Genomic DNA, 27392 nt, shown 5'->3' with positions numbered 1-27392 from the left:
CCAGCTCAGAAAACATATTTGGGGACAGAAAACATGTGTGGTGCAAAGTACACTGATTTCTGTAGAAAAACACACTGCTTCCCATGCAAATAGTTTGGGTTTTGTGCAGCAAATACATGCAGAAAAAGCTGTTTAACAGGAAGATGATGCCTCAGAGTGTGGTGGAGTCTCCTTCTTTGGAGTATTTTAAACCAAAGCTCAATGGCCATCTGTTGGCAGTGCTGTGACTGTATATTCCATGGACTGGGTGGCCCTTGTGGTCTTTTCCAACTCCATGATTCTGTGATTCTAGATGTGGTTTTCTGTAGAAAAGTCTGTGTGCTGAGGCAGACTGTGTAACTTTTACACAAACAGCAGAAATATATATGGCCAACATCCGGCATCAACATCATGGTGCTCCATTGTCATAGTTATGACTGATGATGCCCCCCACAACCTATCTTCACAGCCTAGTAGCCCTCCAACTAAAACATTTTCAAGGCTTTGGAGAAATGATGTCTGCAACATGCTTCTGGGCATGGAGTGCCATCAGAACAGGCAGACAGTGCTGACACAATTGTAAAAATGCAAATATAAATCCACTGCAGTTACAACATCATACGCCCAGTAACACTGATCCTAGCTTATGATATTGTAACTGCTGAACATGATACCAGCCTTGCATTTGGATAAATACATGGATTTTTGTGCAGAAAAATGTGTAGTTTTTCTGCATGCATTTTCTATGCCAAAACCAATATTTTGTAGAAGAATCAGTGTACTTGGTTCAAAATATATGTTTTAAACTTATTCTTTTACTGTGTGCGATATATGATTGTTTATAACTGCCCTTGAGTTGATCTTCACTCATGGCAATCCTGTGGATGAGAAATGTCCAAGATCCCCTATCCCCCACTTCTCTACTTAAGTCTTGCAGATACATGCTCATGGCCTCTGTGATTGAGTCTGTCCATCTGGCATTATACCTAAATATATTGTTCATTCAGTATCCAAGGAATGACTATACCTATTAAGCATTGCCTTCTCTTTATAAAACAAAAATGAGAAGTTATTATTATTAACTTATTTATATGAATCTGTAAGTGTGAATGATGCTCTAAGCAAGGAACTGCAGAATTTGTACAGAATTTTATGGTGTTTTGTGATACTCTGTGGGATTTTCTGTTTGTTTAGTCCTTTTTATTGCTTGGATTATTTTTCATTTTCTTGCATCTACATCTACATTCCTTGAGTTTTAATTTTTAATCATACAAAGACAGGGTCTATGTATATATGTAAAATTTTATATACAGAAAATGACAAAGAGAGAAAGGAAGATGGTGATACTTAAAAAAAAAAAGGAGAAGGTGTTCAGTTCCATGTTCTGAGGCTTCAATGGGGAAACAGACAAAACAGTGAATTTCAGATGACATGAGAGAATTATAATGCTGACATTGGATACACAGCAGATTTAGAAGCAAAAGTGTGATTTTTTTACATGCTGAACATACATTGATTCAAGCTACAGGATTTAAATTCACTGTCATTAAAAAAACAGAAGAAATTTATAAACTATTACACTATTAAATTATGTGCAATTGTTAGCGCTTTGACAGCAAGATTTTTTTCTGAAGTGTTTGTCGTTTTTCCCCTCCCAATTTTAGGAAGGATTTCTGTGTGCATAAAGATGAACCATGTGATACTGTTGGTAAGTGGCCAGAAAAATTATATTAACTCTAAAAGCCTTTAAAATGTAGCACTGTAAATAGATTTGCAAAGTTAATCTTAATATATCTGATGAATATTTTTAACTAGTTTAAAAGCAAAACTGATGAACTGCTTTAATTCTTGATCCATAAAAAATACAAAAAGACATACAAGGTTGATTATCCTTGTTATTGTGCAAGATTGCTCCTTTTTGTGTAAGATTTTTGTTGTGCCGTTTTTGTTTTTATTCTACATTTTTACTGTATTTTTACATCAAAAAACAAAATCAAAAGTACCACACATGTGACTGTAGTGAACATTAGCCCAAGTTTGTTTTCCTTCTGCACAACATTTAGGTTATGCAACATTTAAATTGGGAAAAGCTGCAACCATGATATTGAACCCTTCACCATGTTGTTTGAATAGAGATACAACAATTTAGTTTGTATTTTGTGCAAAATGCACAAAGGTCTATATAAATAAATGTAAATGGGTGGCACTGTGCAGTTTTTTGTGCATAGTGAAAAGATTGCATATGCTTTTACTGCAAAGCTGAGTAGTTTCTTAAATTCTTGCACAGTTCTGAAAAAGTGCACAGTTTATATTGTGCTGGGAACAGAAAACTTTAGTTAAGCTGTTTCTTTTCCCACACAAGTTTCATGATGGGTTGGGAACTCCAAATTTGACCCCAATTGGAAAACTGACAGCTTTCCATTCTGTCCCAATCAATTACAAGAATACTTGATAACAGCCTTTTTAAAAAACTAAGTTTTAAATTTATTTATTTATTTTATATTATTTTATTTTTATCCCACCTTTCTTCCAAATTGGGATACAAGGAGGCTCAATATATATAATTAAAACAGTCCAATTAAAACAGTAAAAAGTTAATTGTACAAATGCGCTCCTAGCCACTGCTGAAACCTGGGCATCCAGGGTCAGAGTTGAGTCCAAGAGCACACCCAAGCTGTGAGCCTAAGATTTCAGGAGGATATAACCCCATCCAGGTCAGGCACAGCCCCAATTTCCTGATCTGCCTTACAACTGACCAGGAACATCTCTGTCTTGTCTGGATTAAGCTTCAATTTGTTTGCCCTCATCCAGTCTGTTACGTCAAAATGGCGGCGCCGCCATTTTGTACGGACTGAGTCCATGATAGGGCAAGGGACATATAGAAGAGACGCCCTTTTTTCAAACTGGGACGTCCTCGGGGCGTCCCTAATGGCGGTTTGTAACCCACCTTTGTTTCCTTCTTGGGGGTTAGAATGTAAGAGGCCCCTGACAACTCGAAACAGCTCTCCTGGAGCCAGCTCTGCTGGATGATACATAAAATAGTTCAGTTCTGGAACTTGATGTGTCTTTCTTGACCAAGGTAGATGCAACTGAATAGAATTCTTTTGACCTTATCTCTGTCTGCCTAGCCTTATGAGGCTGATAGATTTGAAGTAGCATTTCACATGATGCATGCAGGGAGGATCATTTAGAACTGGGATTCCCAAAGTGAGTGGTACCACCCCCCTTCGGGGGGTGGAAACATCCAAGGGGCAGTGACGGAAAAGAGGGCAGCAGAGGGGTGTTAGGAAAGCATCAAAACTAAGTAAGTATTTTTTACAAACTCTCGGGGGGGGGGGAGGGCAGAGCTGTATGGGTACTGCATAGCCCCCCTCAGGGGCTGTGGAATATATCATCCTGGCCCCAGTAAGAAAACAAGGGCTCAATAGCCATGGTGGAGGAGGGGAGGAAGGAGCAAGCACCATGTTTTCCCAAGTTAGCAAAATGTGAGATCAGATTATTTTTGAAATAATACTTGCATTCTGGATTGGAATGCATGGGTGTTCTTTTGGGGCTCCCTCAACTGATACAGCTGGTGTTCTACTGGTGGCTACCAGTTAGGAATTCAAGTACTGACTTCATTCATTCTTACATGGTTAATCAAAAAAGAAATATTTTTCTCATTTTTCTCCATTTCCTTGGGGGGAAAAGTGGTTCAACTTCTTGCATGGGTTAATAATAATAATAATAATAATAATAATAATAATAATAATAATAAGTTTATTTATATCCCGCCCCTTGAGGTCAATCGGGGGTTGTATCCCTTAATTTAAAATATGCAGTATATAAAAATGCAGTATTTGCTGCTTTGTAGTAGAAGTAATGGAATTGGGTGGATTGTTTTGAGCCTCTTTAGACCAGCGTTATACGCTGGCGGGAGGCAGCATGGGGTTGTGGCATACGCATGCTGGTCACCCTCACACTGGCATCACATTGTGCACCTAACTGCATGGCAGGGGTATCACAGTACTCCATTGGTGCAGCGTTTAACATGCTGAGCCAAAGGAGCACTGAAAAGATGACGACGCGTTGGCTAGGGTGCCCTTTCTGCAGCACCAAAAGGAGCTGCATTTTGCAGCTTCTTTTTGCGCTGTGGAAAGGCCAGATCAGGGCCGTGGCGTGTAGTTGCTGTGGCCCCAATCTGGTGAGGAAAGGGACAGCTGCAGGCTGCTCCAAAGGGGCCGTCTGTTAAGCCCCTTTGTCATTGCAACCAATCATCTTACCCTGTTCTATTTGCTGTATGGGAGTGCTTAGCTTCAGAAAGGGAGGTAAAATATATTCACTTTGCACAAAAACAGTTTTTCTTGAGGAAGTAGGAGAATCTTTGAGGTGCAGTTTACCACACCAAGAAAACAGTCTTAATTAAAATCTCAGCAGTTTTGGGATTTCTCCATATTCCTCTAACAATCATCCGAGAAAGATTTGTACAGTTAGGGTATTCATGTGGTTTTGTTATTCATATACATATTCTTGAAGAATACAGTTGCATCATGAAAGGCGACTCATTCTACTTGCTGTGTTTGTCAAGTGGGCTGTTATGCGGTCATGTCAATTTATATTTCATAACAGTTAATATTTCATAGCACTAGTAATCGCATCATGACAGAACCAAGTAACAGAACAGAAGGACCAATAATCATAAAAGAAAACTGCTGCCCTTAGCCTACCATTATTTATGGTAGGGCAAAGCATGTTGTATGTTCTTTAAGTGTATGAATATATTCTGCAGAAATGAATTTTAGGGAGAAGACAATAAATTGTGTATGAGGACCTGCCCCTACAAAATACTGCTCTACTTGTAGAAGAAATGCTCCCTGAGTTTGCCTTTATTTAAGTATTTCAGGGACCTACACTGAATGAAAAACAACATTCAGTGGATTTTCACTGTTTCTTTATTCCAGTATACATTCCTAGCCGTTATTTGATATGTACAAACATACCAGTGATTAATTTTGTTTGCAGTCTTCATCTTGAGAATGAGTCTAACTGCAGACTTTATAGCTGCAAGATATATGTGTTGTGTGCCTTCAAGTCATTTACAACTTATGGTTACCCTAAAGTGGACCTATCATGGGGTTTTCTTGGCAGGTTTTGTCCAGAGGTTTGCCATTCTCATCCCCTGAGGCTGAGAGCATGTGACTTGCCCAAGGTCACCCAGTGGATTTCATGGCTGATCAGGGAATCGAATCTTGGACTCCAGAGTCATAGTCCAGCACTCAATCTGCTATGCCATACTGGCTCCACTATGCCACCTAATTTTTTGACCTATCCATTTCTCCCCCATCTTTCAATTTGTTTTGGTACCATCTAGCCTGAATAAGAATTTGGCAAAAATCAAATGAACCTACATTTTCTGGTGTCATGATTGCCTAACAACATGTGACCTAATGGCATATTTTGCCCCCCCCCCCCATGGGCCAATAGGTATAACATGTTAAAATACAAACATAATAAAGAGCGAGAGAGAGAGAGAGAGAGAGAGAACATAAAAGCAAGTTAAAATACAGTACTGTAAAAACATTAAAATACAGTCATCTGTGCACATTCTTTAAAATATACAAATGAAAAGTCATGATTTAAAATTGACTGGGCAGGCCTGCCAGAGGAGATGTGTCTCTAATGCTGCTTTAAATGCCATCACGGACCCAAACCATGTAGGGCTTTACAGGTGATTACAGTACTAACACTTTGTACTTTACCCAGAAACTAACTGGCAGCCAGCGGAGTTATTTTAAGATTGGTGTAATGTGAGCATTCCTGGATGTACCTGTAATAAGTCTGGCTGCCATATTCTGAACCAGTTGGAGTTTCTAGTCTTGGTACAAAGATATCCCAGTGCAGAAGTCCAGCCTTGAAGTTACCAATACATAAACTACTATTTTAGGTCTTCCAATTTTAGGAAAGGGTGTTGGCATATCAGCCGAAGCTGATAACAAGCACTCTAGACCATCGTATGTATCTGACCTGACATTTGGAGAGATGGATTCAGGAGCACTCCCAAACTGCTAACATGGTCTTTCAGTGCAGTGTGACCCCATCCAGAACTGGTTGGCACACCTCCAGCCCCAAATTAGCACCCTTGATAGTAAGATGCTCTGTCTTGTCTGGATTCAGTTTCAGTTTGTTTTTCTTCATTCAGCCCATTACCTTTTCTAAGCATTCATTCAGAGGAGACACACTATCTTTAGATGAACCTGTTTTTGAAGGCATGGAGAAGTATATTTGGGTGTCCCTAGGGTTGCCATCCCCGAGGACCTCCAAACCGGGAAAAATGTAGGACATGGTTTTAAAATGTAGGACTTTATTAAAAAAATTCCTTGCCAGGAAATTAAAAAAAAAAGGTCCTACATTTTAAAACCATGTACAAGGGAAGGCTTGGAGGACGCCGCTTCCAAGCCTTCCCTGGAGCCTCAGAGACAGCATCCCCCAAGCCCCAGGGAAGGCTTGGAGGACGTCGCTTCCAAGCCTTCCCTGGAGCCTCGGAGACAGCGTCCCCCAAGCCCCAGGGAAGGCTTGGAGGACGCCGCTTCCAAGCCTTCCCTGGAGCCTCGGAGACAGCGTCTCCCAAGCCCCAGGGAAGGCTTGGAGGACGCTGCTTCCAAGCCTTCCCTGGAGCCTCGGAGACAGCATCTCCCATGCCCCAGCAAGGCCTTGGAGGACTCCGCGATTGCGGAGCCGCCTCCAGGGCCTCGCTGGGGGGGAATCCCGGGGGTGGGGCCAAATCGGGGCGGGACCATGCAGACCCACCCCAAACCGAGAAAGTCCAGCCCCCAGGCGGGATATGGCAAGCCTAGGTGTCCCACACCATGCCTCTGGATGACCTCTCCCAGTTGTTTCATGTAGATGTTGAATATCATTGGGGATAAAATGGCACCTTATGGTATGCTGTATAATAGCTCCTTTTTTGAGGAGCAGCTATCCCCAGGCACCTCCATCTAGAACCTGCCTGAGAGGTAGGATTAGAACCACTGCAACACAATGCCTCTGATTTTCAACCCCCTCAGAAGGATACCATGATTGAGGGTACTGAACACTGCTGAGAAGTCCAAGAGCACCAGCAAGGGCACACTCCCCCTGTCAATGCTTAGGCAAAGATCATCCACTAAGGCAGCGGTTCCCAACCTTTGTTGGGCCGCGACCCCCATTGGGGATGAAAGAAGTAGACGGGACTACAAGCCCCAGAGGCCTTTGTGGCTGGAAGTCCCGTCCCTTCCCAGCCTCCCAACCAATTAGGGAGGCCACCAGGGGAGAAGGGGTGGGACTTCCGGCGGCAAAGGCCTCTGGGGCTTGTAGTCCCATCTCCTTCTCCCCATGGTTGCCTGGCAACCACGGGGAGAAGAGGAGGAGGCATCCCCCACCGTCCCTTCCTCTCCATCTGTCTGGCAGCCGTGGGAAGGCACAGAAAGAGGAGGAGGGACCCCCACCCCCACTCCCTGCCTCCCCGTGGGTGCCTGCACCCGGGGGAAGGCAGGGAAAGAGGAGGAGGGACCCCCACCTCCATTCCCTGCCTCCTTGTGCATGCCTGCACCAGCGTGGGCACTCGCAGGGAGAAGGGAAAGGAGGGAGCCCCGCCCCCTTCCCCTTCCCCCCGCGTGATGCCTGCTCCAGCGCCGGCACCTGCGGGGAGAAGGGGAGGTGGGAGGTGGGGGGGATTCCCAACCTGGCGACCCCCAGGTTGGGAACCCCTGCACTAAGGCAACCATAGCAGTCTGAACCCCATAACCTGCTCTGAGGCTACTTTGACATGGATTGAGGAAGTGTGTGTCATTCAAGACCACTTGTAGTTGGAAAGCAACTGCCTTCTCAATCACCTTGACCAAAAAGGAAGATTTTATACTGGTCTGTAATTATTAAGGTCTAGATGATCCAGGGAGGGCTTTTTCAGCAGTGGCCTAACCTCTGCCTCATTTAAACAAGAAGGAAAGTTCCCCTCCCTGGGAAATCCATTATGATATTTTGTATTTGAAGCTTAATTGCATCTCCTCCCTGGATTACCAACCAAGAGGGACTGGGATCAAGAAAGCAAGTTGTCCTCTTTACTTGCCCCAGCAGGTTGTCCATATCAGCAGTACTCACCAGTTCAAACTGATCCAGTGTAATCTCACTCACAGAGTCTGTGGCCATTTCATTATTGACTTCTGCTCTAATGATGGCATTTAAGTTGGCGCTTATGTAAGAGATTTTATCTCCAAAATGGTTATTAAAAGCATCACAGTGAGCTACTGAAGGTCGTGCCTGAGTTAGTGTGCCTGAGTTAGACCTTTCACCACCCTGAACATATCAGCTCAATGTGAATTCACAGACGCAATATGTGCAGAAAAGAAAGCTTTCTTTGCTGCATGTATTGCCACTTTATAGGAAGATGTTATCTATATAGTGTCTTGTTTCATAGAAGTCGAGTTTTCCGCCATCTATCTGTCTTCTATATTTGTGTGCCCCCTTTCACAAATTAATGTATATGTCTGAGTGTACAAAATCACACTCATTCAGATGTGCCCTTTTAGGTTTTTAAAAAACAAATCCTTATGTAAGAATTGTGCTGTACTTCATGTCAGAAAACACTTGTCAGAAGTGATTCCCAAAGAAAGTGCAGGAGTTTTCATGATGGAGGAGGGCCTAAAAGCCAGCTTTCTGTGATGCATGAAAAATAATTGTTTCTACATGAGAGTGATTTATGTATAACAGTTAGTGTGTGTGTGTTAACAGTTAGGTCTTTGAGGCTGCACACAGTCATATACCCATTTACCTGGGAGTAAACCACATAAAGGGACTGCCTTCCAAGTGGGTATATATAGAATATATATAAAATAGATATTTAATGCTGCTGTCAATTACTTTATTGAATTTGCCACTCATATGGTACTGCTTCAGAATGTTTACCTTTGTTTTCTGGCTCTGAGATTTATGAAGTAAGATGTTTTGCTCTGGTGTTTAAACACTTCATTTTTTAGTGTTTCAATAGCCTCAGGTGCAATGTTCTAATTTATATAGATAGCCCTGGATTTTTTTTTAAAAAAACTACACAACTTGTTTCTTAAATACTGTGTTGTTTTACATTCTTTCAGATGGGTACCAATTAATTATATGCAACGTTTGATACTGGATTCAGATTCACTAAAGGCATTGGGTTGGATCAAAATTGCACTCAGTGGAGTTCTGTTGATGTTGGAGACAGAGAGAGAGAGAGAGAGAGAGAGAGATTTTTTTAAAAAACAATTTCTTCCTTCTCACCTATATTCTCTCAAAATCTCTTTCTATTTGAGATAGTAGGTGTCTTCGGGAGACCTAAGAGAGGTGGTATAGTGGATTAAAGAAGGAATTGGTGAAATCCATGGGGACTTTCCACTGCATTTCCTTCCATGAAAAATAGAAGTTCTTTTGGTCATGGAAGTGATCAAACTCAGGTCCCATCTGGATTGGTGAAAAGCCTTGTGGTTTGGTGGGCATTGTACATGTTCTGATCAGGTGTTCTTTTTAAAATATCCTAACAGTGTATCTGCTGTTGTGGTTTATTTTCCATGAATTTCGAATACTAGCCATGACTTTTCAGGCACAGGGCAGAGTGTTGTTGTTTTTCTGTTCCCATGAATTACTAAAACAGGCAAGAGTTAATTTCCCATATCAATTTCTATTGTCTTGGTTTCCTCAAACCTCTGGACAGTTGGATGACTCCCATAAATGATGTTCTGCATGGGAGAGAATGAGGAGGGAAAGAAATCCTGCCCACACCACAGGATATCAGGCAGGATAAAGAATATGCTTGAAATCCCCCAAATTTTACAGACTACTGCATCCTAATATAATTACACAAAATCCTCTTTCAAAAAAGAGTCATTGCTTCTCCCCAATTACCTTCTAAATGATGGAAGAAAAATTGAGTGATGGGGAAAAAAATCAGAACCAATATGTATTCTCCATGGTCTCTGATTCATACATATGGGTCATTTTGTGCCTTCATGGACATCTTCAGGAGGTTCTCGAGTTGCATTTTGATGATAGCCCCATCCTCTTTCCTGCACACACATAAGCCATTTTCCTGCCAACATACAGTTACTTTTCATATAGTGACATTGCTGCCATGGTAGGATCATGAAGTAGTCTCAGAGTTTTGGCTTTTCTTAGTTCATCAGTTCATCCTTTCATTCCCCAAGGAATTCAAGAAGTGTTTTGAATGTGGGGTTAAGATTCCATTTTCTGATGCTTATGCATATTGTGCCCTCTCCCTTGGCAAGGGGCACATGGTTGACTCAATTTCTGATTACCAGATCTCTACACAGTAAGCAAGGCATAACAGAGCTTCCCATCTTAAAGCTCCTGGGCAGAAAGGAGACCTCCAGACTGCCGCCCTGGCAGAGAAGAATAAGCCATTTCATATGGCTTTGCTGACTATCTGCTCATGCCCTTCTTTAGCCATGGAGCAACAGTGGGACACCCAGAAGGAGCCTGACTCCTTCTGTTGCTCTTCAAGCTTGCTTGGAAGACAAATCCAGGCCATCAGTTCAGACACTGAAGGAGGCTCCTAAGACCTCTTTCAGGATTCAAAATCTAGAGACATTCTGCTTATGCTGGGTAAGTCCCTATAGAAACAACTGCAAAACAAAAAACACCCATCCCCTTCACTTTTGACAGAGAGGAAGAAGAAGAAGAAGGGAAAGGACCAGCCCCTGAAACAAAAAGCAAAAATTTCAGGAATTGAATTAATTGGAAAGTCTGATAGAATTTCTCCAAGTTTCTTATAAAATTCACCAATTATATTGCAGAGCAAGGGAGAATAACTTGAAATAAAAGCATACATTTTGGTAAGATAAATGTCTCACACACAATTGGCTTATATAGGTCTGTCTCTAGACTCTCCATCCACCTTATGCATCTGAGGAGGTAGGCTCAAGTTTATGAAAGCTCATGCATTCTTTCAGAAGAAAGATTGGTCTCAAAGGTGCTTAAAGGTGCTACAAGATTCCTTTGCATACTGATTTTCAGACTAACATGGTCTTGCCGTCTGCCCTGGCTGACCTTCTACCCAGACTGTTGATGAAGGTGGCACTCTACAGTCTCTGGAGTGCCCATTCAGGTTCCAGTGTGGCTGCTCCCCCCACCTGGAAAGGTCTTAAGGGTTTGATATGGCTGCAGCCATGCTGAACCCTGAAGACACCACCCTCCCATCAGCTGTCACTACGAAGGGGAGCTGCAGCCTCTGGAGAACCCACTTAGGGTCAGGTGTGGCTGCTGGGTGAGCAGGAAACCGCCCCTTTTCTCTTTCCCAGTTGTGATGCCAGTCCCTCTGGCTGTAACCCACCACTAGGCGATACCTCCCCTGTCCACACCCAGGGAAATGGATGATGGCAGCTGAACAAGTTGTGCCTGTTTCTTCATCCATTTTCTCAAGGTGAGGAAGTTGGTTCCTCAGAGCAACTCTATTGGTGGCTGTTGAGGGAGAGAAGGACCATCACTGAGAGCTGTATGAATGTGGCTCAGCAAGTTATGTGTGTTTCTTTTGCCATCGCCATAGATGAGGAAAAAAATGGGAACAAGCATGTGAACCTGAAAAATAGAACATGACGTTCTCTCACATAACCATGCCTCAGGGGAAAAAAACAATTAGGTATTGAGAATCTTTTACTTCTCTTCCTGGGATTTGTAGTTTTACAAGCTCTTTAGCCTTCTCTGACAAAGAGTCTAGTGCCTCACAAAACTACAAATTCCAGGATTCTGTAGGATTAAAATTGTGTCAAGCTGCATTATTTCTACAAGGTGGATGCACCCTCAGATGCATGAACTTCAGGCAATGGTATAAATTGTTAGTCCCAACTAAAGTCGACTTACTGAATCCATAAGTGAATGATAATTCAGCACTAATATAAATCCCATAAAATCAGTGGTCTTATTTATTTAGACATAGCAGTCGAACATTGCAATGAAAATGTCATTATATCACTAGAGATGCTTTGTGTATACGTTTACTCTGTAACTTATCCTATGTTCCTTTTTGAGAATTTGGCTATTCATTCTTATGATGGCTCTACATCAGGGGTAGGCAACCTGCGGCCCGCGGGCCGGATGCGGCCCGGCGAGGCCTTGGGACCGGCCCCAGCCCAGTCCTGCCGCCGATTGCCACCGGGGCCTTTGGGGGGCAATTGTCTATAGAAGCCTCAGAAACATGTATTTATATTAACATTTTTTTAAAAATCAGCAAATTTTTTCCGCGTGTCCTCCATTTTTTAAAAAAAAGTGTCTTCCATTTGAAAATTTTGTCCTACATTTGTCCTGGTTTATTTATATATTTAATTTTTTTTTAAATTATTTAATTATTTATTTTTTGGCTTCGGCCCCCCAGTTGTCTGAGGGACAGCAACCCGGCCCCCGGCTCAAAAAGATTGCCTACCCCTGCTCTACATCAACATGTTTTTAATTTGCAGTCTATACCAGTATATTTTGGAGTAAATCTTATTCAACTCAATGGAACTTTAGACTAGATATGCTAGGATTGTGCTGTAAGTGACAAATGACTCATCTTTTTTCCCCCTCCAGTCAACGTCGTAGTATGGAACACATTCCAAGTAGCATATATTATTTTTATACCTCTTAAATAATAACAATGTAGAAAGCTTTTTGCCCTGCCCTTCTTCCCCTCTTTTCCTAATGGGAAACACTTGGTGTTCTGAAAGAAAATGAATATTAGTTTCTTAGAAATGGAGCTGCAAGTCAAAGTTAATTTCCCCCATGTCATGTTCTGAAGTATGTGCATCTCAGAAACACTTTGTTTCGCTAAAAAAGGGAAAAGAAAACAGAAACATATGATTATAATATGTATCACATTTACTGTTTCAGTGATTTAAAGTATTTCAAATGTATTCAGAGGGAAAGTATGAAAATTGAAGATTCTAAACTGATGTGAGGTCTGATGGTTCAGCATATCACAGTTTACTGTCAAAGGCCTTGTATTATTCCATTAAATGTGAAATAAACATGTTAAATTCAAATAATATTTAACAGTAATAGTTACTATGATTAACTTATGAGCTCATGATCCCAAGAAAAGAAAATTTTGTTTTAAATATGGCATGTGTTTATAGTTTTTATGAATCAATAAAAATGTATTTTCAGACTTCATAAAAATCAGTCCAAGACAGTTAATGCTGCATTCTGTGTGCATTTAATTAGCCAAAAATTAATGCCATCTGAAAAACTGTTTTTGATTCTAGTGACTTCTCTGTTGGTTCTGAACAAGTTCTCAGAGTGTTGTGACAGCTTCTGCTTTTGGCATGAAAATATATATATATATATCCTCCCATATTCTTTCCCCCAGCTCTTACAGAGTCTTTTCTATCTCCTCCTTCTTCCCAACAAACATCCTTTCCATTTTCAGGTGCTCTGAATGCTCCACTGTGATGTTCACATTATCATCACAGTTTTTGACCTTTCCCTTCTACCCCACAGCCCTCAGGTCTGCCTAAAATCTAGCTGTGCAAGGTTCTGCAGCCCCTTGAAGCAGGGTTTTTGGGTTGTGAGGGTGAGGTGATTGTCCTTCACCACCACTTAAAGTGGATTCTGTTTTTGGATAAGCAGTCCAGCCTTGAAATTTAGCCCAAATTCTTCATATTAACAAGATCTACCTCTCTCTTTTGTTTTGTTTGCCCCAAAATTTTGAACATGGGGTCTCTTCCTAATATATGCTGCAAATATATTCTGCTTCACCATCCATCATACTTCATTACTCACTCAAACGTAACTTGCTTCAATTCACCAAATGAGAGTGCTTTCACCAGCAAGTTTTACAGGATGTTCCTAATCTTTATTCTCATAGACCTGTCTGCTTTTTGTTTACAGTATACACTTTCCGCTTTTCTTTGACATTCAGAGCACTATCTTCTTCAGTCTTGTTTACTGTTTCAATTTTTCCAGACCCAATAGGGTGAATTTATTACAAGATTTTTGGTTTTTAACACAAAGCATCCTCTTTTGTATGGGTTCCAGCTCTCAGGAGCAGAGATCAGTTCTTGGCTTTAGTTGAGATTTGAAAGGAGCTATCCAATGTGGTGAACCTATTTTAGGGATAGGGTTCATATATGGTTTAAAGTCTTAGCTAAAAGCTGGAGTGGATTCTCCCACTCACTGATTTTTGAGATTAATTTATTTCCAGTCATAATGACTGCTGGGCCAACTAAATCTATTTTTTCACACCGAGTCTGGTTATGTAGACAGCAGCTTGCCTGAGTTACCAGAAGCAAATGTTGTTAAACTTAGGGAGTGGATGCCTGTTTCAGTTGCAGCAGCCAATTTTTGCCTCTTAAGATCCCTGCTGGGCTACTACACTGCATTTGTGGTGACCTTGTTGAGAAGTGATGTCATTTCCAGTGTGACGTTTAGTGAGATTTATAAAAAGGGGTTTGAGTAGATGTGGTGGGGTTTGATATAAGGTCAACCACATTCTGAGGCAATTTGGTGGCATATTTTGGAACTTTTTTTGGAAAAAAAAACTTTTTAAAAAAATTGACATGTAGCTTTGGGACTTCCTAGAGGGCTTGGGCAGCCAAAAAATAAAAATGTTAGGTCCATGTAGGCCCACCTGTCACACTTTCCCTATCCTTGCATTAAACAGAATGTTAGAGGGGACAGTATCTTAACAAAAAAGATCTCAGCTAGCAGGGATACGTAATGCTGTATGTGTCAGTTTTTACACTATAGGGGCTATGCCTTTACTAATGCTCAAAACCAAAAGATGTATTTTGTAGCAATAGGATCTGAATTTTGTAGGCTGACCAAATGGTTTATTCTTGTACTTAGATACAACTTTCAGTTAATATATTTAGTGAAATTTCATATATTAAGGGTGTAGTCGTATCACACATCTGGGTTCAATTTCCACTGAACTCATTAAAGGCTACTTTTGAGTAAATGTAGATACCTGGTTGTATCTTTAGTCCTGTTCTGTATTCTGGCTTCAGAAACCATGAGTACTTTCAGCTTTCTCCTCCCCTCACAATTTTTGTAAAAACTGTCAGTGGAATCCTGCCACTGGTTTCAAGCAGATATTCCAGGGGGAAAGTGTTAATTTTCAGTTTTGTAGAGCGGATTTTGTAGAAAATCCATGGGCTTGACTGGGGAAAGATAATTACAAAAGATCAATTGTTCAACCCTGCCCCCTCCCCTTTTAGTGGATTTAACCTTGGAACCATTCCAGCTGTGTTAATAAGCCACAGGAAGAAGCAGAGAACATATATGTATATTTAAAGAAAACCTTTCTTTTACCTAATGCTGTGATGGCTAAATAGGAACAGCTGCTCACTTGAAGCCAGTTTCTGTTTCTTAACACATGAAATTAATAACAAAGGACAAGACTTGAAACTAGTTCACAAGTGGTAGTTGGCTGATCTACATTCAGTAGCTAGCGTTTGATGTGGCTTTCGAGCACAAGGTCAACTTTGCTTAATAGGAAATAAAGTAACACTACATTGATTTTCTTTGATATTTTGCATTCATTTAGATTCCAGAAATGTAACCTCTTCCAAAACAGTAAATCAGGAAATTTTGAAATGACAGAACCATCTTTCTGATTTCTTACTGAACTCTTTGGTGTTTAGTAATAAGTAGCAGTCCATTTCATTTTTCTTAATTCCCCTATAAGAGCAGAGAGCATAGTACCTAAATGACGGCAGTTTTTAAAACAATGAAAAATATCAGGCACTAAATATTAAAGTGAAATGTCTTACCAGGAACGTGGGGGAAGTGGTTGTAGACAGTACAGATGTTGCTCTGTAAATTATTGTGTCTCCCTGCCCCCATCTCCAATGAACTAGAAACTTTCTCTATCTGTGTTTTGCCCTGTGCATTTATTGTTATGTTATATTGAGGGAAGATTATTGGTCTGTCCCATGGGAATAGCTGTGGTAAGAAATGTTGTCCTTAAACTTGTTTAATTTCTGTACAAAACTAACAGAAGCTCATTATCCAGAGTTTTGAAATATGGGGTCATAGGTATGCTTTTGACATTTAGCTATTTATACATTTTTGTTTGATCATGGTGTCTATATTGCATATAGCTAGAAAGGTAAAATTGCCAGAAATTCTGAAGCAGTGGGGAAGAGGGAAGTATTTGTTCATTAAAACTGAATGCTGGGGAGAAATTGTTTGTGTGAATGTGAGTCTGGGCAATCATACTGAGAGTCTACATGCCAATAATGAAATGGTCTCAGTCTTTCAGCGTGCAGCTCCTACAATGAAATGCTATCTCACAATCAAATCAGCCCTCAGGGGAGGGGGAAATGTAAATAGATCCAGAAGTATGTGTTTCAAAGAAATCTTTTGAAAGGAAACCAGAAGTACAGTAGGCCCTTGGTATCTGTTGGGATTTGGTTCCAGGACACCCTTCCCCTGCAGATAGCAAAATCTGTGGATGTTGAAGTCCCATTATGTAAAATAGTGCCCCTTATACAAAATGACAAAATCAAGGTTTGCCTTTTAGATTTTTTAAAAAATATTCAAGGTGCCGGGGTGAGTGGTGCCAGGCAGCCCCAATCTGCCCTTTTGGGGCAGTCTGTTTCACCCCTATGTCAACAAAAGTATGCTCACTAAAACTTACCTGAAGAAAAGGGAGACATGTCACAGGATGCTAAACAGTCCTTATTTGCTAAAGGGATGTTTTGACATCTAGTGCAAAGTTCATTCAAGGAATACAAACAGACATCACATAATACTCTGATGGGTTTAACCAGACCCACAGAACACCAGTCCAAGATAACAGAATTCATGTAGCAGATAAACCAAAGAAAAGACATACTTGGCACTATTTTACCACACAACAATTATTTTGTTCATATTGTGCAGTGCAAATGTAGGAAAACTAACCAGGCCTCCTAAGAAATGTGTATCTTAGGTACATCTCTGTAATATAAAAAAAAACAAAAAACAGAAAAACAAGTGCTCTCCTGTTAAGTCCCTCTTGGAACAAAATCATTCTACAGCAGACTTCAGATTTTGGGCAATAGAGAAAATGAACTCTATTGATGTTCTGCTGAAAAAGGAGGCAGAAAATTGTTTATCGCCTTCAGGTGTGAATGAATGTGAACTATCTCCCACTATTGTAAACATCTTCTGGAGTTGGAAATCTTAAAATCTGTATTTTAAAAATCCTTCAGAACTTAAATAAGGAAGTTGACTATCTCGCACTCTAACAAAATCCTCACATTCTTAACATAACCTTTCAGAGTTTTCACAGCCCCTTTCTCTTTTACCCACCTGCCTTTGAATGTTATCTCTGTTTTTTCTAGCATCTACTTACAAGAAAACCTTCGGCTTTTATACATGTGCTTTCATTTTCTCACTAAGTGGTTTTGGATTTCCTGGCTCAAAAATTTCTATGACTTTGATTTGAAGTGGATATGTATGGGCTGTAAAGGAATGTACAACAATATATTAATGTTCTTATGTAAATGGATAATACATATTTATGTGTAATTTTTGGTGATTTTTATATAGCCCCCTGAAGAAGGCCTAAAGACCATTTGTAGGCCCAAACAGACTTTTTAGCAAATAAAGACCATCTTTTTTGCATCTCCTTTACTTTTCTTCATGATTTTACTGGATGATCTCCAGCTTTTACTTCCCCTCATTTATACAGGGGTCAGACACATTTAGGAAGGAGCAAGTGGGTGATCATATGGTTTTACTTATCACATCTGAAGAGCAGTCTCTACAAAATAGCTTCATTTGACTCATGATTCTCACATTCAGTGTTTCTATAATATGCGTAGTACAGCTTTGGACATTCTTTTCATTTTTGAGCATGTCTACTGCTCGACTTCCATTTTGGTTGAGTCCTGTTGTGTCCTTGGCCACATCAACTTTTGTTATTGCCTTCTATTCTGCCTTTTTAGCACTTTGTAGTAAACGAGGCCATCCTAAAAGGGATTTTGCTGTATTAGTTTCTATCAAGATTCAAGTATCAATTATTAAACCTTTCTCTTTCCCCATCTTGTCACTTACCTGGTTGTAAGGTTCAGATCAACTTGTCTACAGATAATTAATGCCTCCTTGCCTCCTCTACAACAAAAACAGATAGTTAAGGATAATTGGTATAAAATATACTCAGACATATTGATTCCTATACTTTCATAGTTTTTGTTAAAAGATTTTTGAGTCATGCTCTTTTCAAAATTTTCTTTTATGAAGACTTCCAGTTATTCCCAATCCAGGAAAGATCATATTAAGCATATGAATGATACAGAAATTTCATTATTCAATGTTGATGTTAAATAAGCTCCAAAATATTGATTTTAATTATTAACTTGACCAAAGTAGGTTTTATTTATCTCCGGCTCTGTCTGTATGGGCCAGGATACTTTGGGGGGCATTTTTGAGTGTCCTGGTCCCACATTTTCCCCAGTCTCCCCCATTACCTGGTGCTCTGTTCCCGTGCTGCAGTGCCTCTTTGCTCAGGCATCCTGCATGTCTGCCACCACATGGATGGCTTGCTTCTAAGGTTAAAACAAATATCCAGCAGTGATCACATGGCTGGGTGCCTTATTCTAAACTCAGAGTGAGTGACCTATGGCAGTGTCAGACATGCTGAGTATCTCAGTGAGACATCTGTACAGACAGCTGCCATGGTGCAAGTCCAAAAAGTTCCAGATCTTGAAAGATCTGGAGTAACAGGTAATGTTCTTAAAATCATTTTAAGGGTGTTATACCACTGAACTGTTGCAGAACATGATGGATTTTGTGTGTACTGCTCACTCCAGAACCAGGGATTAGGATTTCCACTGTATGAACAGGACAATGCCAGAACCAGGCGACATTGCTTCCTGAAATATGTCTGGATTTGGATAGGCAGACATAGTTCAACTTAAGTAATTGGAGTGCTATAATATGTAAAGTTAATATACGTAAGATTACTGTTATGCCACAGATACTATATGCACTACAATGTAGTTCAAATGTACTTTCAGAAAAATAATTCTGCTGTTTGGAGATGTATATGGTGGCCTCAGCCATCCTGATTACAATTCTAAAGGATGCAGATGTCATGTGTATTTTCCGGACATGAGTTTGTATCATCAGCCATATATCCTAACTGGCAAATATAACCTAATACAAATACTACTTGTTACCCAAAGAAAGGTGTATGTGTGTGTGTTTGTGTGTGGGGGTGTCTCCCTGCTAAGTATGTCAATATTACCTTAAACATTGGGGAAATTAGCTTTGCAAGGGGCTGGGCAACCTTTGGTACCATTGGCACCAGGTTTGGGTGAATTAAGAGGGTTTTATTTATAAGAATGGAAAATGCAATCACACACCCGCATTTGTAATTCAAACATACACAGCATTCAGAACTAACCAAAACAGAAATATAGAAATGGGATAGTGGAATTTGAGGGGTTCAAAAGGGTGATATTTACCTGTCCAAAAAATAGACTGCAAAAAGTGGGTGTGGTTCAGACTGAGGTCTGAGGATGACACAGATCATACATGGAATGCACCCAGGCACAACTGTATGTATACTGTGTGCTCAGAGGCTAGGTTCTTGGAACTGATATTTATACCTGAAAATTAGCCTACCTCAGAGTGAGTGGACAGGGAGGCTGGCTGGAAGTACAGCAGGGGGTTGGCATAGAGAACTGGCTTACTATCTTGATGCAATGAGGTCTCCTTTGTCTCTTGTTGTAAGAGAAGTTGACGGAGGACTTGAGGGAAAGAAGGCGTGATTATTACACCCACTTAGCCTTGTTTGGGTCCTTACCTGGATTTTCCACATGCCTTTGGGTCTTTGTTTCTTTTCTTGTGGGAACTTCACCTAGTGTTCCAAAAGGACATTATGACCTTTTAAGAACATGCTGGCTCCAAATAAGAAATAGGAAAATATGGATAACCCAAATACAGTCAGTGCAGGATATGCATGGTGAACTAAAAGACTCCTTGGGAAATTTGGAGTTAACATACTTAAAAATTCTTTTAGAATTCTTTGAATTTCGTTTAGAAATTAAACTTCTTTAGGTTCTGTTCATGCAGGGATGAAAGAGACGATATTCCCTGAGATTTCTGCTGCTAAGATGACTTACCATACAGTATTTTGTTAGCTACAATTTAATCCATATAATCATGCTAAACTAATGCTTTGGGACAGACTGTCCTTTTTTAACTCTTTGAGTTCAGCACCTTGCATTCTGCCCAGAGATAGCTGGGCAGTCAGTGGAGGTGTGGCCAAACCCAGCTAACAATCTGGCTGCATCTCTTTTGGGCAGCTAAAGTTCTGAACACTCTTCAAAGGAAGCCCTGCACAGAGCATGTAACAAAAGAGTTGAGTGCACAACTAACAAACCTGATTTACCTCTTCTGAGTTACATTCAAATTCGGAATACATCCAGATATTATCACACTCACTTTGCTGCTGACGCAGCCAGCTGGGTGAATCCCAGGTAACATCCAGCTAGAATCTGAGCTCAGGTGGCCTCTATTCAATATTGGGAAACTCTCAACTTTGCAAATCAACTGGCTGAGCTCGGATTCTAGCTGCAAGTTACCCGGGATTCACCCGGCTGGTTGCATTGGCAGCAAAAAGAGTATGATAATATCTTAATGTATCCTGAATTCGAATGTAACTCAGAAGAGGTAAATCAGGTTTATTAGCTGTGAGCTAAACTCCTAAGCATGTGTCACCATACCCAGGTTTGATGTCTGAAGGAATGGGTGCAGCTGGCTCACAAGCGTTGGAGATGGGGATGTTTAGCCTGGAGAAGAGAAGGTTAAGAGGTGATATGATAGCCCTGTCTAAATACTTGAAGAAGTGTCATATTGAGGAGGGAACAAACTTGTTTTCTGCTGCTCCAGAGAACAAGACCCGCAACAATGGATGCAAGCTACAGGAAAAGAGATGCAATCTCAACATTAGGAGGAACATCCTGACAGTAAGGGCTGTTCGAACAAATTCCCTCAGAGTGCAGTGGAGTCTCCTTCCTTGGAGGTCTTTAAACAGAGGCTGGATGCTTTGACTGGATGGCCCTTGTGGTCTCTTCCAATTCTACAATTCTATGATTCTATGAACTGTGCAAATCTACTCCTGGCTATTGCTGAGACCTGAGCTTCCAGGCTCAGGAATGAATCCAGAAATGCACCAAAGCTGCAGACATATGTCTTTAGGGGTAGTGTTACCTCATCCAGCACAGGCTGAATTTCTGTTCCTTGATCTGTCTTTCAACTGACTAAAAGCACCTTTGTCTTCTCTGGATTAAGTTTCATTTTGTTCTCTTTCATCCTGTCCATTATAACATGCTAAATAATAATGCATCTGTTTGCTGGGCAAACACTTAAAGGTTGACCTCCTATTTTTGATCTTGTATGTAAACCTTCCAGTTTATTTATGAACCATTGTTAAATTCAGAGGCTGAAATAAGATTCAGTTATCTTCTGTAGGACTTTTTCAGGTGCTGGTAGAATACAACTAAATATGTTCCTGTCCTTATCCTTGTAAGGAATTAGGGTGTTTTTGGTTTTTGGTTTGTTTGTTTGTTTGTTTGTTTGTTTGGTAGTATGTAGGTGAAGGAGCAAGACTGTCAACAGGCATCATTGGCTAGTATGAATAGATTTCCCGACTGGTCTCTTGCTTCTAAGTCAAAGACTGTTCTGCTCATTTCAGGTCTTTTTAGTCCATTTGAGTGCCAAAGCTAAGCCCTAGAATGTGGGAAACATAGTGTTTAATTGTGCTTGGTTATTTTTTTTTAGGTATAGCTTATCTGAATGGGATGTGCAGTGACAAACGAAAATGTATTATTGCAGAGGACAATGGCCTGAATCTTGCATTTACTATTGCTCATGAAATGGGACACAAGTAAGTAGATGAAATTTTCTATGTGTATGGCCTAAGATCTATTGTTTGTCCTAACTAGAGTAGGCTTACTGAATCAGTTGGTTTTATTTATGTCTTTAACAATTGAATGGGCCAAGACTAGTCAGATGTAACCAAAAGAATGTCATTCTCTCTCTCTGTGTAAACTTGATATTGGTATACAGTAATCCTGAGAATAAATTCAAATTAAGTTCTGTTTGTTTCACATAAGAGATTGACTATTAATGTGCAAATACTTAAAAAACTGTTTCTTCACACATTCTGCTCAGTTTATTTGTGATAGCAGTGAATAGTCTAATATCTGATTTCTGTTTAAAATAATTACTCAATTATATATAAAACACTTAGTTTTTGTTCTAAAAAGATGAACCATAAACTCACTGAAATTTGTACTATAGGCTATTAGAATAAAACTGTGTGTGTATGTATTCAGAAAGAAAGGAACTAGAGAGAAGTGGTGTTAGGTGTAGGGAGAGGTCCAGAGGGGGGAAAGGAGGATGGAGGGGGGGAGAGAAGAGAAGATTTTAACATTAGATACAGAAAGGAAGGAACTGGAGGGAAATGGTTTTAGGTGATCAGAAGAGATCCAGAGAGAGAAAAAAAGGATGCAGGGGAGAAAGTTTTAACATCAAATTTAGAAAGGATGAAACTAGAGGGAAGTGGTGCTAGGTGGTTGGGAGAGGTCCAGAGAAGGAGGAGGAGGGAGGGAAGTGGTGTTTTCCTGTGTTTTGTCCTTTACATCATTTGTTACATGCCTCTAAGTTTTATCCTCAGCTTATCCACAGGTCATATTAAAATCCATGATTTTGGCCCTAAAATTTTTCCCTTATTTGTACTTGAAGTTGACTTATACACGAGTATATACAGTAAATAGAAAGCGAAAGAAAAAAAGTCAGTTATCTGGCTCAGGAATGCTTGAAATATTTAATTGTCAGTAGAACTCACACATCTAGTTAGAAAGGGGGGAAAGAAGGATCAGATTTTCTAATTGTACAGTGGGCCCTTCCCTTACATGGTGGATCCGTTCTGGATCTTCCTGCATCAAGGGAATTCCATGTATACTCGCGCCCCATTGAAAACAATGGGGCACATGTCATATTGTGCGCACACCACAGGCGCACGTGTCATATGTTTTACTGATGCGCGGCTTCAGCGTAAGCTTAAAGCCACATATAGTGTACTTGCTTATGGCACGGGCACACTGTAGTTCTGTTTTCTAGTTCTAGTTTTATATTTTCTAGTTCTAGTTGTAAACCCAGGTTTTATGCCAGGATAGAGAGATAAGCTATCAATATTGTCTATTAATTCTTACCTGAAAGTGCCCTCTGTCCCTGCTTTTGTGTTATGAAGGAAATGTGGAAATACATAGATGAGGTGAACTTGTTTTCTGCTACTCTAGAGTATAAGACCTGAACCAAAATTTCAATTTGCAAGAAAGGAGTTTCCTACTAACCAGTAGGAAGTACTGCCTGCTGGTAAGAGCTATTCAACAATGGAAGAGACTACCCTGGAAGATGTTGGATTCTGTGTTGTTGGAAATTTTTAAATGAAGTTAGAAATTGGTTTCTTGGGGTGCTGTGGTGATTGATTCCTATACTGGGAGGGAGATGGATGATGGCCCTTGGGGTGCCTTTGAATTCTATGGTTTTGTGTCACCAGACAGCAGTTTCCAGCATTTTTTTTACCATTGACTATGTTGGATATTGTGCATTTTCATTGGCCAATAAAGGTATCACTGATGGATTTTTGTTTGTATTTGTTAAATGGTTAACATAGCTACCTCTGAATGTTTTCTATAACATGCAGAATTGCACAATTTACAGCAAAATAATTTGGTGATATTTGTTGAAATCCATAGCAAAATTTATGTAGGTCCCTATCACTAATATAATAAATTAATTGTAACTTACCATCTATCAGTTGGAAAAATCAAGTATGAAAAGATTCCAGTAGCCAGCTTTTCAGACTGAGATTTTATTTTAAAAAAAAATAAAAAACAGTACATAAAGCATTATAAGCAGTGAAATCAAGAAAACAAGAAGCGTTAATTGCCAGCAACCCACTGTAAAACCGTGGTGGACTATTGGTTTGTTTTGAAATCTTCTAACCATTTGTTAATGCTCCTAAGAAATGTGTCCAATTGCTGGCCAGATTGAGCCGTGATACCTGCAATTGAGGTGCACAAGAGAGAAAGCCCTGCATCAGCTAGTTACAACCTGAATCACATTTACATGTGAACTCTTCAACAAGGAGCCCTGAAAAAATCTTTATGTTTAGAAGGATTGATGTGGGAATAGTGACCTCAGATTGTTTGAGACTTCATCTTAAAATAAGCCTGGAAGCATCTTGGAAGCTTGATCCACTGATGAGGATTAGAATGACTCCTAAAACTTTAATGCTAATAATCAGGCAGCAAATCTGGACAGATCAATTTCCCACAGTCTTAAAGGACAACCCCAAGCCACGGCCAGACTCTGAGATTACCAAGGAATAAATGTTGATGGCTGAGTCGCTATATTCGAAGTAGGGTATAGCTGATTTATAAAATGTGAATGTTGCAACTTAGAATAACTCATGATCTAGCTGCACATTCCCAATGCATATTCAACATCTGGTTTTTCAGGTGTATTTAACTTTGTTTAGAACATGTAAACTGCTGGAGAGTAAATACAAGGCAAAAACAATTATATTGCTTGGAATTATACAGCGAGTAGTTATGGGGTCATCATTTGTACAATTCCTCTATAAATCTTCAGTTAGTTATATAGTTCTCTCCAGTCAGCCACAAATATTCACACATTTGATTCTGACAGATGACACAAAGAAATACAAGACAACTGGGATTCAATAGCATTTTCCACTTTCGTTGACCTTTTGAACAGATGTTTTTAACTCTGGGCCAGTTTCAGTCTTCTTTATTTAACAACTAAATTGCTGTTTAAAATGAGGTTCTGACATTTCACCTCCTGTTTCATCCCAGCCCCCAAATAATTACTACTTAGTACAGGTAATAGTTGCATTTCTGTCCAAACCTGTTTCTCTCTTTTGATACCTATGTGAGGATGTACGGCAATCTTATACATGTGTACACCAAAGTAAATTTTATTCAGTGGCTTTCTGAGGCAAGTATATGGATGATTGATATGAATTTGCAAATTTTGATAAAAGCTGACTTATCTCACATTTTTGATTAATATTCAAACCTTTCCTGGACTTTTGGCTCACAAAACATATAGAGTTAAAATGTACCTTCTGAGATAATTTTAGAAATCTATATTTCAGAAAAATATGCATTCAAAAATAGGTACATAAATAAATGCATTCAAAGTAAATACATAAATAAATACTAATAAATACTATACATACTAATGCATAATTAAAAGCAAAATTTTGTGTGGATTATTTTTTTAAAAATAGCAGATGACTGTGAAAACATAAACAAAATGGGACTGAAGAATGAAACATCAATATGTAACAGTCTAGAAGTAGACCAACAAGTCCATTCTTAGCTGGGTAAATATATGATTTTAGCCTTTGTTTCTGCTTTGGTGGTGATTACCATCATCAGTGAGTATAAAATTTTGCCCTAACTTTTTCCTTTGTGGATGCAGAACCAAGTCTACAATAGCTTATGCTACAACTTTTTCTACTTTGTCTAGAACATATAAATTAACTGTTAAGTTAGTCTTGAAGGTGCTACAAGATCCCTTTGCATACTGTTTCCCCTAATGGTAACATCTTGGTTATATTGGCTCCATACAGACAGGCCAAAATAAAGCTGCTTCGGGTCACTTTGGAGGTGTGCTGTTTTATTGATACATGTGTACTAAGAGTTCAGAAGTTGCGCTAAAGCTGCGCTCCAGTCCTTAGAACTGGATTGTGGCTTTGGTGCAGCTTCCGGACTCTTAGTACGCTTGCATCATTTAAACATCATACCTCCAAAGTGACCCGAAGCAGCTTTATTTTGGCCAGTCTGTATGGAGCCATTGTTAATCTTTTCTTTGTTGTATCTGCAATTATTTCTAGAATATCCTTCTCTAAGGTCTGGCTTAAGCAATGTTTTTGGGATGGATGTTTCTGGGGGGGGAATCGCTCAGTTTTAAAAGACGACAATCTGCTGGGCAGCAGTCTAACAATGCTAAGACAATTAATTCCCATCAGTAATTCATCACCTTTCCTCTCTCTGCCTTTTTGTGAATTTGTCTGACAGAACTTACTCCCTGGAAATGAGGGAGTAAATAGCTATAATTCCTACATCATTAATTTTAATTAAGTAGTTTTTAATTAAGTGTTTTAATGATTTAACTTATATTTTATTATCATTATGTTGGTATTATTATTATGTTGGTATATGTAAGGAAGGAGGGACTCGTGGGATTTATTTATATTGTATGAATTGTATTGTGATTGTAAGCTGCTTCGATCCTGTTGGAGAGGCGGGATAACAAATAACATTATCATCTTGCAACTGTCATATGGTATCGTTTCAGTCCAGAAAACATATTTCTGCCTCTACCAGCTCCCTTTCAGAACTTTCACTAGAAGCATTTGGAAGTTAGAATCATAGAATAATAGAGTTGGAAGAGACCGCAAGGGCCATCCAGTCCAACCCCCTGCCATGCAGGAGCTCACAATCAAAGCATTCCCGACAGATGGCCATTCAGCCTCTGTTTAAAGTTGGATTACTTCCTTACAGCCCTCCCCCTACTGCCCACACACAGTACCCTATATTTATCACTACTCCTCAGCTTACACACAGCAGCAACAACCATCCACCCTTCCATCCCTTTTATTGGAATAATGCTTTTCTGCATAAATATATGTAAAAGTACTCAAAACATGAGAACAGCAATACAAAAATAAAAATACATATCAGGAAAATAGATCCTTTATCACCAAATAATTTCAAAACATCATATAACCCCAATAATTCATTTCAGAACCCACATAAATAACCTAAAGGCACCAGATCACATCTCATCTTAGAAGCTAAGCAGGGTCTGCTCTGGTTAGTACTTGGATGAGAGACTACCAATGAATACCAGGTGCTGTAAGCTGTATTTGAGAGGAAAGAAAGCCCTACAAAATTCATAGGGTTGCCATAGGTTAACAGGTTACCTGAAGGCACATACATAGTTTATATGAGTAGTATGAATAACACAACATTTCACTTTAAAAAAAAACCAAACTGGCAATATCAATCACTAAAATCACTTGGAAAAAGAAGAACAGATAGCACAAAGAAAGGAATGATGGTGGCAGTGAAGAAATTATACTTCTCCACCATTGTGTCTCCATTGTGTCATCTAGCAGAGCTGTTTTGAGTGTTCAGGGGTCTTTTCCATTCTGGCTCCCAAGAAGGAAACAAAGACCACTCAACACTGTGAAGAATTTGCAAGAGACTTTGCAGACAAAATCACTTGGATTCACTCTGACTTGGATATTGTAGTTGATACAGGTCCAATGGATGTAATCTTGGTGCCTGTTTGTCCTGAATTGTTGGGTAAGTTTCAATTTGTGCAGCATAGGATGTGGA

General features: G+C 39.8%; 1 protein-coding gene across 1 annotated transcript in view; it reads left to right on the top strand.

Moving 5' to 3' along the window:
* ADAMTS19 (ADAM metallopeptidase with thrombospondin type 1 motif 19) overlaps positions 1-27392 on the top strand; it is a 151904-nt gene that overhangs the window by 53021 nt on the left and 71491 nt on the right. Inside the window, exons 7-8 of the mRNA XM_089512177.1 lie at positions 1644-1687; positions 21733-21838. Coding sequence (XP_089368303.1) covers positions 1644-1687; positions 21733-21838 — 150 coding nt within the window. The remainder of the gene's footprint in view (positions 1-1643; positions 1688-21732; positions 21839-27392) is intronic.

This window comes from Sceloporus occidentalis, unplaced genomic scaffold (assembly GCF_023333645.1).
Source record: "Sceloporus occidentalis isolate IW3139 unplaced genomic scaffold, rSceOcc1.0.p SCAF_1, whole genome shotgun sequence".
In the NCBI taxonomy this organism is placed as follows: Eukaryota; Metazoa; Chordata; class Lepidosauria; order Squamata; family Phrynosomatidae; genus Sceloporus; species Sceloporus occidentalis.
Note: the sequence above shows the minus strand (reverse complement) of the source record. Positions and strands in the feature narration are given on the sequence as shown.